Raw genomic sequence first — 13334 nt, forward strand, 5'->3', positions numbered from 1 at the left:
CATAGGGTTGCTGAGGGTCCTCTTGGTCACTACTCCCCCCTGTGGTCCTGGCCGCAGGTGTCTGCTGCTCCCAGACTCAGAAGAGCCTCTCAGGACCCAGGGACTGGGTGTGGCTCCCCCTTCTCCACCCCGCGCCTGGTTCTGAGCCAGCCCAGCCCTCCCAGTCCCAAGCGGGCCGCTATCTCGGCGATCACATGGTGGGGGGCAGAGTAGCCGTGGGCACGTGATCTGCCTCCCACCCTGTCCAGGGACCCTGCTGGCCAGCCGTGGGCGGTTTGGGCCCAACTGCCCGACTCCTCCTTGCTGCGGGCCCAGCCTATAAAGTCCCCCTGTGTGTCCCCGCCGACCCTGGCCCCCTCCTCTGACACCCAGAGCCACGATGGCAGAGCTGCCGGTGTCGGAGACGCCCGGGGACCCTACTCTGTGCAGCGGGCGTTTTACCATCAGCACGTTGCTGGCAGGCGACGAGCCCCTGCCACCGGCTGCCTGTGACAGCAGCCACCCCAGCCACCTGACCCATGGCAGCACCTTCCACCTGCAAACCTTTGGCTACAACACCATTGACGTGGTGCCAGCCTACGAGCACTACGCCAATAGCGCCCTGCCCGGCGAGCCCCGCAAGGTCCGGCCCACCCTGGCCGACCTGCACTCCTTCCTCAAGGTAAGCTCAGTCTCAGAAGACTGGCCACTTCCCTGCCGCGTGACCTTGACCCAGTTTCCTAACCTCTCTGAGCCTCGGTTCTGTCTTCGGTGCCGTGGGGATAAATGTCATCCTTACGGGTCAAGAGGCCCAAATGAAATGCAGACACGGGAAGCTGTAACGCTCTGGGCACATGTTGTAAAGCTTATGTGCAGTCGCCAGGAACCCAATCAAGCGATCTAGGGCTGCCTAGAGTGGTAAGGAGCTCCCTGTCAGCGGAAGCATGCAAACAGAGGTTGTACACACCTGAAAGAGATGGGGAGAAGAAAGGAAGGAAGGTCTGCAACCTCTAGCTTGCTGGGTTTGCTGGGTTTGCTGCGTGGGAGGCTGGACTGTGGAGGGTGGAGCTGGGAGCCGGACGGTCATGAGCCCTGCCTGCCTAAACTGTGGCCCCTGGGCTCCCTGCAGGAAGGCAGCCCCCTGCACGCCCTGACCTTTGAGAGCCGGCCCAGCCATGAGATGACGGATGGGCTGGGGGAGGACGAGGCAGGCACCAGCAGCAAGAAGAACCCCGGGGAGCCCGTGCGCTTTGGCTGGGTCAAGGGGGTGATGGTGAGTGGGGTGTGGATTGGACGTCCGGGAATGCGAGCGGGGAGGCCGAACTCCGGCCAGGCTCAGCTCTGACTCTCAGGCCTTAGAGGCCAGGGCAGGCCCAAGGCCCAGCCTGGACCTCAGTATCCCCATGAGTATAGTGACCTCAAATGTTCTCTGGTTTTGTACTTCCCGCCTCCTTCCGCCCCCCAGACTGGGACCCGGCCCTAAGGCAGATCTCTTTGCGGCTACTCACTTTCCCTGAGGCCTTGGACAACATGCTTCACCTGGCTGTGCCTCGGTTTTCTCATCTGTGAAATGATGAGCATTAAATGAGTTAACAGATGTAAAGCGCTGGGATTAACGCCCGCCTTGGCGTTGTTAGAAGAAACTGTGTTTCCCCCTTAACGCCACCAGAGGGCAGCACGATACACATAAATCCACAAATGTCTTTTTTTTTTTTTTTTTTTTTTTTATTTCCATGCTAGGAAGGGGAAGGGAAGTTTTCTGTATTGTAGAGCACCACGGAGTCCCCAGACAGCAGAGAATAGAGAAAACTTAGCTTTCAAAGACATTATTGGGCTTAGCGGAGGGGACTACATGGGATCTAGGAGAAAGCTTTAGCTCTGCTCTGGGAGGCAGGAGGCCTGGGTTCTCGGACCTCAACTCTGCCAACTACCTGCTGGCTGTGCCTCCATTTCTCCATCTGAACGGTGAGTCCCTTCCACCCCCAGAGGCTCACATCTAGACTCTGGACCCCCCTCCTGGACTGCGGTGGTCAGAACCTGGCCTGGCCATCGCCCATTCAATCTCTCGGAGCGGATGGATGGAGGGCCCTAGAAATCTCCCACACAGCCTGACCCATCCCAAGACTTGGCTGGGAATTTCAGCCTCAGCTGCAGCCTCTGGCTTTGCTTTAAATTTGGAAGCTGAAGTCACAGCAACCTGAGGTCTGATTTCTGCCTGTATGTGGGGCATTGGCTCAGCTGGTATTTGCTGAGCTCCCCCTTAAATGCCAGGCCCTGGGCCCACAGCTGGCCACTGAGGCTGTGTCTGGGGCTGCTAGACACAGGATCCTGGGCTTGGAGTTGGGAAGGGGTGACAATTCTTGCAGCCCATCCTCAGGCCGGATGGGAGTGCAGGAAATGCACGGGAGGGGCAGGCCGGTCTCTGGGGTCCCTCCCCTCCTTGCCTCACAGAACCAGAGGGCCATTGAAGTGAGAACCCACTGAGGCGGGTGAAGCAAAGAAAGGACCCAGATATCCCCCAGGTCTAGGTTCTTGGCGCCATTCAGGGACTTGTGTGTTTGGCCTTGGGGTATCCGGCCCACCCTGGTGGCCTCTGACCTCCCTCTCCTCCCAGATCCGTTGCATGCTCAATATCTGGGGTGTGATCCTCTACCTGCGGCTGCCCTGGATTACGGCCCAGGCGGGCATCGGTGAGTGGGTGTATTGCGCTTCCGGTCTTCCGCGGCCCCACAGGAGCAGTCCTGAACTGGGGCTGCAGAGACCACGGGTCCTTACAGCGACAGAGGTCGGGGTGGTGCGGCAGAGGAGCACGGAACAGGGAGTCAGCGGGCCTGAGGACGCTCTCTGGCTCTGTTTGCCCTCAGTAAGTTCCTAACTGAGCACCTGGGTTAGGAACTCGCAGTCTGGACAGACCAGGTTTCCAGTGCTGCGTGACCTCGGACAAGTTTCTTAACCTCTCTGAGCCTCGGTTTCCTCATCAGTAAAATGGGGCGGGGAGGGGGGGCGATAACTGTCCCTACCTCACAGACCTACTGGGGAGTTTCCACGCTGCACGTAAACAACGCAGGATACGCCACCCAAAGGCACTCATCGGTGGCAACTATTACTTTATTCTTGTTCTTAAGGAAGTGCCTTCCCTTCCATACTTAATGACCCTCTCCACCTGGCTCCTCAGCTCCCCGGCTGCCCAGCATAGACCAGGACATAGACTGAGACCCATTTCTGCAGATGAGAAAACAGGCTCAGAGGAGGGAAGTGACTTAAGTCGCATGGTGAATCAGTCGGCTGCCTCAGGTTCCTTACGCCGCTGCTCACCTGGGAAATGCCCCGACTGGGTTTTGGGGTGACCCCGCCCCCGCCCGCCCCCACAGTTCTGACCTGGATCATCATCCTGCTCTCGGTCATGGTGACGTCCATCACGGGCCTCTCCATCTCGGCCATCTCCACCAACGGCAAGGTCAAGTCAGGTGAGCCCCGCCCCCCCCCCACGGTCCTCCTCTGTAGGTTTCCCCTTCTTCGCCCTGGGAACAGGCCTGTGAACTGCTCCCCTCCACCAGGTGGGACACCCCAGGCTGCTCCTTCTGGTTCCAGGTGAGGGCTTTGGGCAGGCCCCGCACGCCCACGAGAGGGCCTGGGTCTTCCCCTGTGCCGCGGGCCCCACGGGGGGCCGTGGTCACCTGCTCCCAGCCTCCGCTTCTGCCTGCCCCGAGTCCACACCAGCCAGCTGACTCCTCTTCTCATAGCTCCCGGCTCTGTCCTCGACAGGTGGCACCTACTTCCTCATCTCCCGGAGTCTTGGCCCAGAGCTAGGGGGCTCCATCGGCCTCATTTTTGCTTTTGCCAACGCCGTGGGCGTGGCCATGCACACCGTGGGCTTTGCAGAGACGGTGCGGGACCTGCTCCAGGTGAGGCCGCGGCTGGACCGCGGGCAGAGGGAGCCGGCACCCCACCTCGTTCTCCTCCACCCCATCTGGGCTGGGCCTTCCTGCCCCTTTGCCTGATTTGCCCAACAGAAATCAAGGCCACACTGATCACTATGGGGGACCATGACAATCTCATCAAAGAAGGAGTATTCCCGGAAGTCCCTTTCAGGGCCATGTATTGTCTTTAGGGGCAGGTTGTCCAAGCCCCCGCAGCAGATGCTTTGGGGCTCTGTTGGCGAGTTTGTGTTTTCCTGTGAGAGGGCACCCAGAAAATGAGGGGCATCCAGCTTGAGGAGTCTGGGGGGCGCTGTTCAGAGGGCAGCACGCAGCCTGACTTGTCCCTCTCCCCCCAGGAGTACGGCAGCCCCATCGTGGACCCCGTCAATGACATCCGCATCATCGGCGTGGTCACTGTCACCGTGCTGCTGGCCATCTCCCTGGCTGGCATGGAGTGGGAGGCCAAGGCGAGGAGAGGATGGTGGCGGGGGTGTGGGGGTCCGGCGGGGAGGCGGGAGTCGCCAGACCTGGTCCTGGGCGTGGATCCCCTCCTCTCGTGTGTATTAGCTCCACGTTTTGCTGCTGCGGCTAATAGACCCTAAGGAAGGGCCTTGAACAAGTCATTCGTTTCTCTCTCATGTAACAACAGTCCAAGTGTCTCTGGCTCCTGGCACGAGGCACCCAGGCCCCTCCCATCCTGTGGCCTCTCCATCCGTAGGTGGTGGCCCTTACCACCTGGCCCACAACGGCCACCACGGCCATGTCCGCAGCCCACTCAGCAGGAAGGGGAAAGGGTGACGAGGAGGGAACCCCGCCTCCTTGTCCCTTCCCGGCACCGCCCGGAGGTGGCACGTACCCCTTCCGCTCACGTCCCATTGGCCGGAGCTCAGTCTCCTGGCCGCGCCCCACTGCGGGGGCGCTGGGGGAGCATGGTCTTCATCTGAACCCGCCTCCAGCCAGCAACCGGAGGGGCAGCGCCGTGAAACGGGGGGCAGACCTGGCCGGATCCAGCCCCGCCGCCTCCCCTCCCACCCCCTCGCTCCGACCTCCAGCTACGCTCGCGCCCCCAATCATCCTCCTCCTTTAGGACACCTGGGGACCCTTTCCCAGGCCGCCCTGCCGAAGCAGCCACCGGCACGGTCCTGTCACACGAGCTTCACGTTCCCTGTTTATGAGCAAGACAAGATCCTTGTGATAGCGCCAGCTCCTCGAAGAGATCCTGCCGCTTGATGGGGGGCGAATGAATGAATGAGTGAATGAGTGAATGAATGGAGTGAGGGGCCCTGGGCAGGTCCTTCCCTGCTGAGGCCCCCTGAACAGATGGGGCCAGACCATCTGACATCTGGGTCCTTCGTCCACAGGCCCAAGTGCTCTTCTTCCTGGTTATCATGGTCTCTTTCGCCAACTACTTGGTGGGGACACTGATCCCCCCGTCTGAGGACAAGGCCTCCAAAGGCTTCTTCAGCTACCGGGGTACGTGCAGGTCTGAGCCCCTGCCCATGGGGACGGGACGTTCTGCCCACCCATCTGGCCCGTTCTGTGTGCCCCGGGAGCACAGAACCCCCCACTCCGTGGCCAGCAGCTGCCGGCGGAGCCCCTGCCCGCCTGGGGCCTGTGACGGGCCGAGCCTTCCAGGCGGCCCTGACGCACGCCTTGGTTTTCCAGGGGACATTTTTGTCCAGAACTTGGTGCCCGACTGGCGGGGCGCGGATGGCAGCTTCTTCGGGATGTTCTCCATCTTCTTCCCCTCAGCCACGGGCATCCTGGCAGGGGCCAACATCTCCGGGGACCTCAAGGTGCGCAGCACGCCCATCCCCCTCCTCCCCCCCCCCCCCCGCTTCCTGGCCCTGCGCTGTGAGGAGCTGCCGCTGGGCACTGAGCCTGGTATGAGACCATGGGGCCGGAGCGTCTGAACTCCAGTCCAGTCCAACTCGACTCGGTCCAAGCCAATGCCACTTACTGCACTCAGTTCTGAGACTGTTGGTTGGCACCAGCTACACTCCAGGCCCTGAGGGACAGCTCCAAGTGGGTTCGTTTCCTCCCTAGCTCGTCTTTGCGGGGCTGACATCCTCCAGGCTCTCTGCTGTCCTGTGCGGTCAGGCTCCTCGGCTCAGCATACGGGGCCCCAGCCCACTGCTGCCCCCACCGGGACCCCTGCCCCCCGCCCCGAGAATCTACCCCTTCGCCCATGTCCCTCCTCCGTGCCTTTGCCGCTGCCCTCTGGGACCCCCTGCCCTCGTTCCCTTCCCTGACAGAGCTCCTTTCCTCTTCCAGATAACCGCTCCCTCCTTACATCTCCCCCAGCCCTTCCGTCAGAGTCACGGTTTCCTAGCATAATGACGTCAGGCCGCTGAGGCCTCTGCGCCCCCCCCCCTGCATCTGGATAACTGAGGCTTCCCTCTGTGTCCCCATTGCCAGCTAAGAGTCCCACACATACTAGGTGCTCGGTGCACGTTTGTTGAATGAATAATGGTGAAGCGTAGGAGAGGGGAGGTGGGAGAATAGACGGATCAAGTGCTACAAAGTGGGGGAGAAGGAGAGATGGATGTCAGCGGGGGCCCCAGCAGACCTTCAGGGTGGGGGCGGGGCTGGAGCTGGGCTTTGAAAGAGGAGACAGGTGACCGTTGCTGGCAGGAGGGGCGGAGGAGGTGGGCGCAAGCGGAAGGGATGGCGAGGAGCCTGGCTCGGGCCGGAAACCCTTCTCCGTCTTCGTTCCCACCCAAAAGATGCTCCTTGATGTGTTTTCTTAAACGCAGTAATAACTATGCGTTGGAGACAATTTCAAATGCCAGCCTGGCTCTAACCAGATACGCCCGGGTAGGGGGCGCCTTTTGCTCCGTCCTAATGCCCTCAAGCCCTGAAGGAGCCCCGCCCTCCTGGATCCAGCCCGCTGCCCGTTCGTGGGGTGGGGTGTCCTCAGCAGAAGAGCAGCTCCCATTCATGGAGATCTTATGCAAGTCCCTTAAAGCCCCTCTAGTCCCTTAAAACCCGTCTAGTCCCTCTGTGAAACGGGGCTAACACAGCCAGCCTCCACTTCGCGGGACAGGGAGTGAGCATTCAATGTGCTCATTTAGGTAAAATGCTTGGAACAGTGCCCAGCACAGAGAAAGTGCTAGGGACTGGTTTGTCAAGGTCATTGTCATTTTTACCATGCGGCCAGCACAGCGCCTCCTTCTTCACAAACATTATCCTTGGGCAGCCATAGGGGTTCATGCCACCATCACCCCCATGTTACAGAGGAGCCCACCAAGCCTAGGGAGGGTCACGGGCTTGCCCAGGGCCACACGCTCAGGTGGCGGAGGATATGAGTTTCTAGAACAAAGAGGCCTCGACTTTCTCACAACGGCGTGATCGTTCCATGGGTATTTGTTGAGCGCCTGCTTCCTGCCCGTGTCTTAGGGCCACAGAGCAGGCATGGAGCTAGTTGGAGTTCCTCTCCCTACTTTGGGCTCCCATGAACTGAGCTGTGTCCTGTCCTCCTCTGTAAGTCCTCTGCACCACCAGGAAGGGGGCTCTGAGGGGCCAAGGGCAGGGGTTGCTGCCCCACCCCTGGCCTCAGACAAGGGCAGGGCCTGGAAGGAGGCCCAGAGGCTGCCTGGTACCCCATCTCCTTCCTCCGTCCCCCAGGACCCTGCCGTAGCCATCCCCAAGGGAACGCTCATGGCCATTTTCTGGACGACCGTATCCTACCTGGCCATCTCGGCCACCATCGGTGAGTAGCCAGCCCGAACCGCTGCAGGGGGTCGCGGGGTGGGTGCCTCTCTCTAATAGGGAGAGCCAGGCAGGAAGGACTTGGCCACCCCAGAAAGCAGAGCCTTGGATCTTATCTTCGGGCCGCCTTGGTGGCGATCAGACATCTTCACGGCGGGGAAGTATTTTGTGGGGGTGCCGGGGATGGGGTCGGGCCGGGCTCCTCAGTCCCTTCAAACCCAAGGTTATAGATTCAAGGGTGTGACAATCCCGTGGGATAAATCGTGCCGCGACGATAGGAATAATAATGGAAATGAGGATGCCGAAGGCGACGCTAGCCCTGAGTCGCCGTGTGCCCGGCCCTGTCTCTGCCGTACCACACTGAATCTGGGCACTGCCATTTCTGCCAGCCCACGGAGGAGAAAGTGAGGGCTCCGCGTGGTTCGGCGGGCTGCCCGAGGTCACACAGCCACGGAGCGGCGGAGCCGGGCTTTGAACCCAGGCCCCGGCTGCTGCCTCTCGCCTCTTACGGAGATCCTCGCCGGGGCTCTCGCTTCGGTCAACAACGCCTCGTGAGGTAAGATGCTCACAGGCGGCCAAGGGCTGCGGCCCGTGTCCTCCTCCCTCCCCAGGCTCCTGCGTGGTTCGCGACGCCTCCGGGGTCCTGAATGACACCGCGAGCCCTGGCTTTGGCGCCTGCGAGGGGCCGGCCTGCAGCTATGGTTGGAACTTCACCGAATGCTCCCAGCAGCACAGCTGCCGCTATGGCCTCATCAACTACTACCAGGTGCCTGCAGCCTGGGCCAGAGTCACGGGGAGGGGCCGGGTGGACGGTGGAATGGACTGGGGAAGACCTGGTTTGGGGGGCTGGGTCCCAGACTCGGGCGCAAGAGGTTCGGGCTCAGGTGGGGGGCCAGGGGCCCAGTGCCTGCCCCAGCGGGCCCAGAGACCCCATGGGCTCAGATGACGGCGTCAGGACCTGCCCCGGGCCTAAGAGGGGATTGCAGTGCCCCAGGTGGGGGGGATCTGGGCCCGGGCTCCCCCCGTGCGGGCCCTGAACCCCATGTCCGTGCAGACCATGAGCATGGTGTCAGGCTTCGCACCGCTGATCACGGCCGGCATCTTCGGGGCCACCCTCTCCTCCGCCCTGGCCTGCCTCGTCTCTGCCGCCAAAGTGTTCCAGGTGAGGCTGCAGAAGGGGGGCAGGGAGTGTCTAGGAGGCCCGGGTGCAAAGGTCCCCAGGTGACTGCTACAGAGGCCTGCAGGCATCATGTGACCGGGCTATCTAGAATGGAGGGAAAAGGGGCTCTGAGCGAACTCCTGCAGGAAGCAGCCGCCTTCCTGCCGGGGGCCTGAAGAGCAGCTGCGTTTCCCGCCCAGCCCTCAGCCTGGCACCCGTCTGCGTTTCCACCAGCTCGGTGACACCCGGTGCCGTCGGCCCCTCTCGCTTGGCCTTTTCACTATCTTCCTCTGGGGTGGGGAGGGTGGGGGTGTCACTCCTGTTTAACAGAGAAGCAGGCAGGACCCAGATGGGGCAGTGCCCTGTTGAGGGCAGGAGGGAGCCAGCAGGTCCTGTGTCCAGGCGGCTGCAGGGGAGGGGACAGGGCCCGGCCAGGGTGTGAGCGCGGTGTCCTGTGCCCACAGTGCCTGTGCGAGGACCAGCTGTACCCTCTGATCGGCTTCTTCGGCAAGGGCTACGGCAAGAACAAGGAGCCAGTGCGGGGCTACCTGCTGGCCTACGTCATCGCGGTGGCCTTCATCATCATCGGTGAGAGGCTCCTGGGACGCCCCGGGGCCTGACTGGCCCTGAGGGCCGTGGGGGTGGGGCTCTCTCCCCTCTGCTCCCCTCTGCTCACCCCTGCGCCCAGCGCCGGGCCAGGCCCGGCAGGCAGTGGGCACTCCATGAACAACTCGTGAGTGGGCGAGGCTCTAGCTGGAGGGAAACTTTGGGAGGTCACGTCGTCTTGCTCCCTTCCCTCACCCCCAAACAGGGTGGCTCCCACACCATGCCAGTCAGGCGGACAACCCTAGTTTGTTAGGAGGGACCCTACGTGCTCTCTGTGGTACTACATTCTCCTGTCCTAGCAGCTGGGACCCCTCCCTTCCCAGGTCTGAATTAGTTCCCAGGCCATCTTTGGAGCACAGGACAAGCTGACTGGTCCCTCCTTGGGAGCTGCTGCGAACCGCTGGATCGGGATCTCCGCAGGTGTTTCAACCAGACAAACCTCATTTCTCAGACCCTGAGCTGACAAGTCCCTTGGACTTCAAGGCAGGGGATGCCCTAGGCGAAAGATCCCAGCTGATCAGTTAGTTAGAGGACCTTCTATCCTGGCTTTGCCAGATGCCGGTCGTGTGAGCTTGGACAAATCACTTCACCTCCCCGAGCCTCAGTTTCCTCATCCGCAAAACGGGAGCAATAGTGCAGAGCAGTGTCTCCCGGACGGGCAGGACGAGCCTGCACTGCACGCGCACACACACGCGCACACACGCATGCACACACGCGTGCATTCGTACGTGCATGCGCTCGCATGTGCACACTCCCCAGTACTTCCCGACTACTGAGCCAACGAGTCAGAGCTCGCTAGGAGGGAGGTGGCCACTCCAAGCGAGGGCAGTGGTCACGCCATGGCACAGTGACCTCCTGGCCCCCGCTCCCTGTGCTGGAGTGGGGACCGGTCAGTGGCTGGCGGGCCTGTGGGCCTGCCACAGCTGAAGCCCTGCTACTCAGGCCGGCATCACCATTTCATGAGACTGACCCTAGCGGTCGAGTCACTTCCGCTCAGGGGAACCTTCCCAGACACGGACACTCCTGGATCCTGAACCGGGTGGGGAGTGGCAGGGCCACCCCCAGGAGATGGAAGTGTCTAGTCAGACCTGATGTCCCCCACCTAGCTCTGCTTCCTGCTCACCCCACAATCCTTTTATTTGGAGGGCGGTTCCGACTGGACTGAGGACTGAGGACGGTCATCTCAGAAGCTCTGGGGAAGGGTTCTTGTGGCCATTCAACAGAATCATGTACAGAGAGGAGGCACTTGCCTTGTTTTGAGATTCCCCCAGAAGCAGGCACCGAGACGAGGATTCATGTGCAAAAGTGTGTGTGGGGGTGCCAGGGTGGTGGCCGGGGAGGGGGACAGCGAGACAGGGGAGGGAACGAGCCAGTTCTTGAGTGGGTTTCCGCAGTGGGTGGACCTGTGATATGGTCTCAGGGTTTCAGAGAAAAAGGTAACGTGCATCCTGCGTCACATTATAAAGTGTATTTCTTACTGTAATTTGTGGTCACACAAAAACTATGACGGCCACTGTCCTGGGTCCTCTCATCGCCCGATGGCATCCACCCCTCACTCTGCTCTCCGTCTCCTGAAACACCGGCTGTTTACAGTTTACAAAACATTGGCCCTTTGAGCGGCACAAAATGATGGGCCCATTTCACAGACGAAAAAGTTGAGCCTCGCCGAGCCCCAGCGGCCGGTCTGGGGTCCCCCGCCCTGCGAGGGAGGGTGCCGGGCGGCTCCTTGGCGCGGCTGCCTGACGGACTGTCCTCTTCCTCCCCGGGTCCCTGAAGCCGAGCTCAACACGATTGCGCCCATCATCTCCAACTTCTTCCTGTGCTCCTACGCCCTCATCAACTTCAGCTGCTTCCACGCTTCCATCACCAACTCGCCCGGTAAGCAGCCCCTGACCCGTCCACGGGGGCGGCGCCGGGGCCGGGGCGTGGAGAGGGGGCGTGGGAGGCGTGGATGCAGGTGGGCAGACCAAAGTCACCCCTCAGATGGAAGCCGATTACAGGCACCATTCACATGATGACAATAACTAGCTCCAAATTGCTGACGGGCCGGTCCTGGGCCACCTTTTTCATGGACCACGGGCCGTGGGACCCCGAGTGGCGGCATGGGGCAGCTGTCGCCAGCGGAGGCCCCGGCATGGCCTGCAGGCAGAGCTATGTCCTCCTCCCACACCGTGCCCCCTTGGCCCTGCGCCAGCCACGGGAGCCTGTGCCGTTGCTGACCGTGCACGTCTCGTGGCCATCCTCGTGGTCTGCAGTCGGACGCCTCCGTCTAGGTGTTGCCCGCATCATGGCAAAATGCCAGGCGAGGCAGGCGCGTGGTCCTCCCGGCGCCTTCGGGCCCAGCCCCCGGAGGAGGCATGGGTGGGTGGGTGGGCACCGCTGGCATTGCCACCAAGGCCCTGCCCAGCAGCGCGGGCCCAGGAGGAGGCTCCAGAGTGCTGAGTGTGCCCACTGACCTGCGGCCCCCCCCCCAGGGTGGAGACCCTCGTTCCGCTACTACAGCAAGTGGGCGGCGCTCTTCGGGGCGGTCATCTCCGTGGTCATCATGTTCCTTCTCACCTGGTGGGCGGCTCTCATCGCCATCGGCCTGGTCGTTTTCCTCCTGCTCTACGTGATCTACAAGAAGCCAGGTGTGCAGTTTCAGGCTGCCGAGGGGCTCAAGCTGCCCCGCCCCCCATGAGGCTGCCGAGGGGCCGCTCTGTCCTTCAGCCCCGCTAAAGGGCCTGCATCAGGCTCTGTTCAGTGGCCCCGCTCGGGCCTTCCAGCCCTGTCCTTCCCCGGGGGGCAAGGAGCCCGTGAGAATGTACCCACTCAGAGCCCACGCCTCCACGTCCGGTTCACCCTCTGGGCTCCCGGGAGCCTGGCACTGCCTCCTCAGGTCTACCACCCTGAGAGTGGCCAGCCTGCAGGTGTGCACACCTGGGCCTGAGGTGTAACCAAGGGCTGGCTGACAAGGACAGGTGGACACAGTACGGCTGCATGAGCAGGGGAGTCTACATGCATGCGGGTAAGGGAGCTGGGGTAACAGTGATCTGGGGGTCGGACATAGAACCCACAGGAAGCCTAGAATCCTGCATTTGAACCTGGCCTTCCAGGTCATTGTGAAGGTCTGTTTGTCAAGGGAGGAGAATATTCTGTACCATTTAATACCTTCATGTATAATTTTTGAATATGTAGCCACATGGTACGTTAGAAGCAAAGGAACAGGCCGTGCCTGCCAGGGGGCCCTGCTCGGTGCCTGAAGGCCGCTGTCCCCCGCTCCGCATGCCTGGGGTTTCTAATCTTGCGCTCCACCCCCCAGGGGTGAACTGGGGCTCCTCGGTACAGGCCGGCTCCTACAACCTGGCCCTGAGCTACTCGGTGGGCCTCAACGAAGTGGAGGACCACATCAAAAACTACCGGTGAGCACAGCCCCTGGGGCCCGCCTGGGGTCGCGGGCCGCCACGGCCCCATTCTGGGAGGCTCCAGGCCAAGGGCTGTCGCCTGACATGGGCAGACCCAGGGTGGGCATGCCCGCCCTCCCCCTGCAACCCCCCCCCCCCCAATTCGGAGAGGGAACAGAGGTGCAGGGGACCGGGGTTGGCTTTACCCAACGGGGACCAAGCTAGTTGAGCGACCTCTCTGTGACTCAGTTTCCATAGCGGAACGTGTTCCCCGAAATGCGAAGGGCTCCATCAGGGCGATCTGGTGTTGTAATTCCCATCGCAGCCATTCGTGGGGCTGACGGTGACGAGCCTCTGCTGGGGACTCTGCCAAGCCGATTCCCACCTCAGCGGGGAGAACCGGGTGCCCAGGACCTGTCCCTATCAGATCGTAATGCTAATAACCAGCTGTACCTGTTCACGCTGGGTTGCTGCCCAGAGAACCTGACGCCACAGGCCTCTGAGGTGCAGGAAATTTCCAGCTCCATTCACAGATGGGCACGCTAAGGCACAGAGAGGTTACGTAACTGGCCTCAG

General features: G+C 61.7%; 1 protein-coding gene across 6 annotated transcripts in view; it reads left to right on the forward strand.

The window, feature by feature from the left end:
• The first annotated feature begins 326 nt into the window (after positions 1–326).
• Positions 327–13334, forward strand: part of SLC12A3 (solute carrier family 12 member 3) — a 33592-nt gene continuing 20584 nt past the window's right edge. For 4 of the 6 annotated variants that reach the window (XM_016124104.2, XM_016124103.2, XM_016124105.2 and 1 more), the window contains exons 1-15: positions 327–661; positions 1109–1252; positions 2594–2669; positions 3351–3446; positions 3745–3884; positions 4256–4366; positions 5261–5372; positions 5565–5695; positions 7527–7611; positions 8222–8376; positions 8665–8772; positions 9234–9357; positions 11152–11253; positions 11850–12005; positions 12677–12776. In XM_016124104.2, coding sequence (XP_015979590.2) covers positions 380–661; positions 1109–1252; positions 2594–2669; positions 3351–3446; positions 3745–3884; positions 4256–4366; positions 5261–5372; positions 5565–5695; positions 7527–7611; positions 8222–8376; positions 8665–8772; positions 9234–9357; positions 11152–11253; positions 11850–12005; positions 12677–12776 — 1922 coding nt within the window. In that variant the 5' untranslated portion in view covers positions 327–379. The other 2 variants (XM_016124102.2, XM_036231295.1) reach the window with 2 other exon arrangements.

Source organism: Rousettus aegyptiacus, unplaced genomic scaffold (assembly GCF_014176215.1).
Source record: "Rousettus aegyptiacus isolate mRouAeg1 unplaced genomic scaffold, mRouAeg1.p scaffold_m13_p_14, whole genome shotgun sequence".
Classification (NCBI taxonomy): Eukaryota; Metazoa; Chordata; class Mammalia; order Chiroptera; family Pteropodidae; genus Rousettus; species Rousettus aegyptiacus.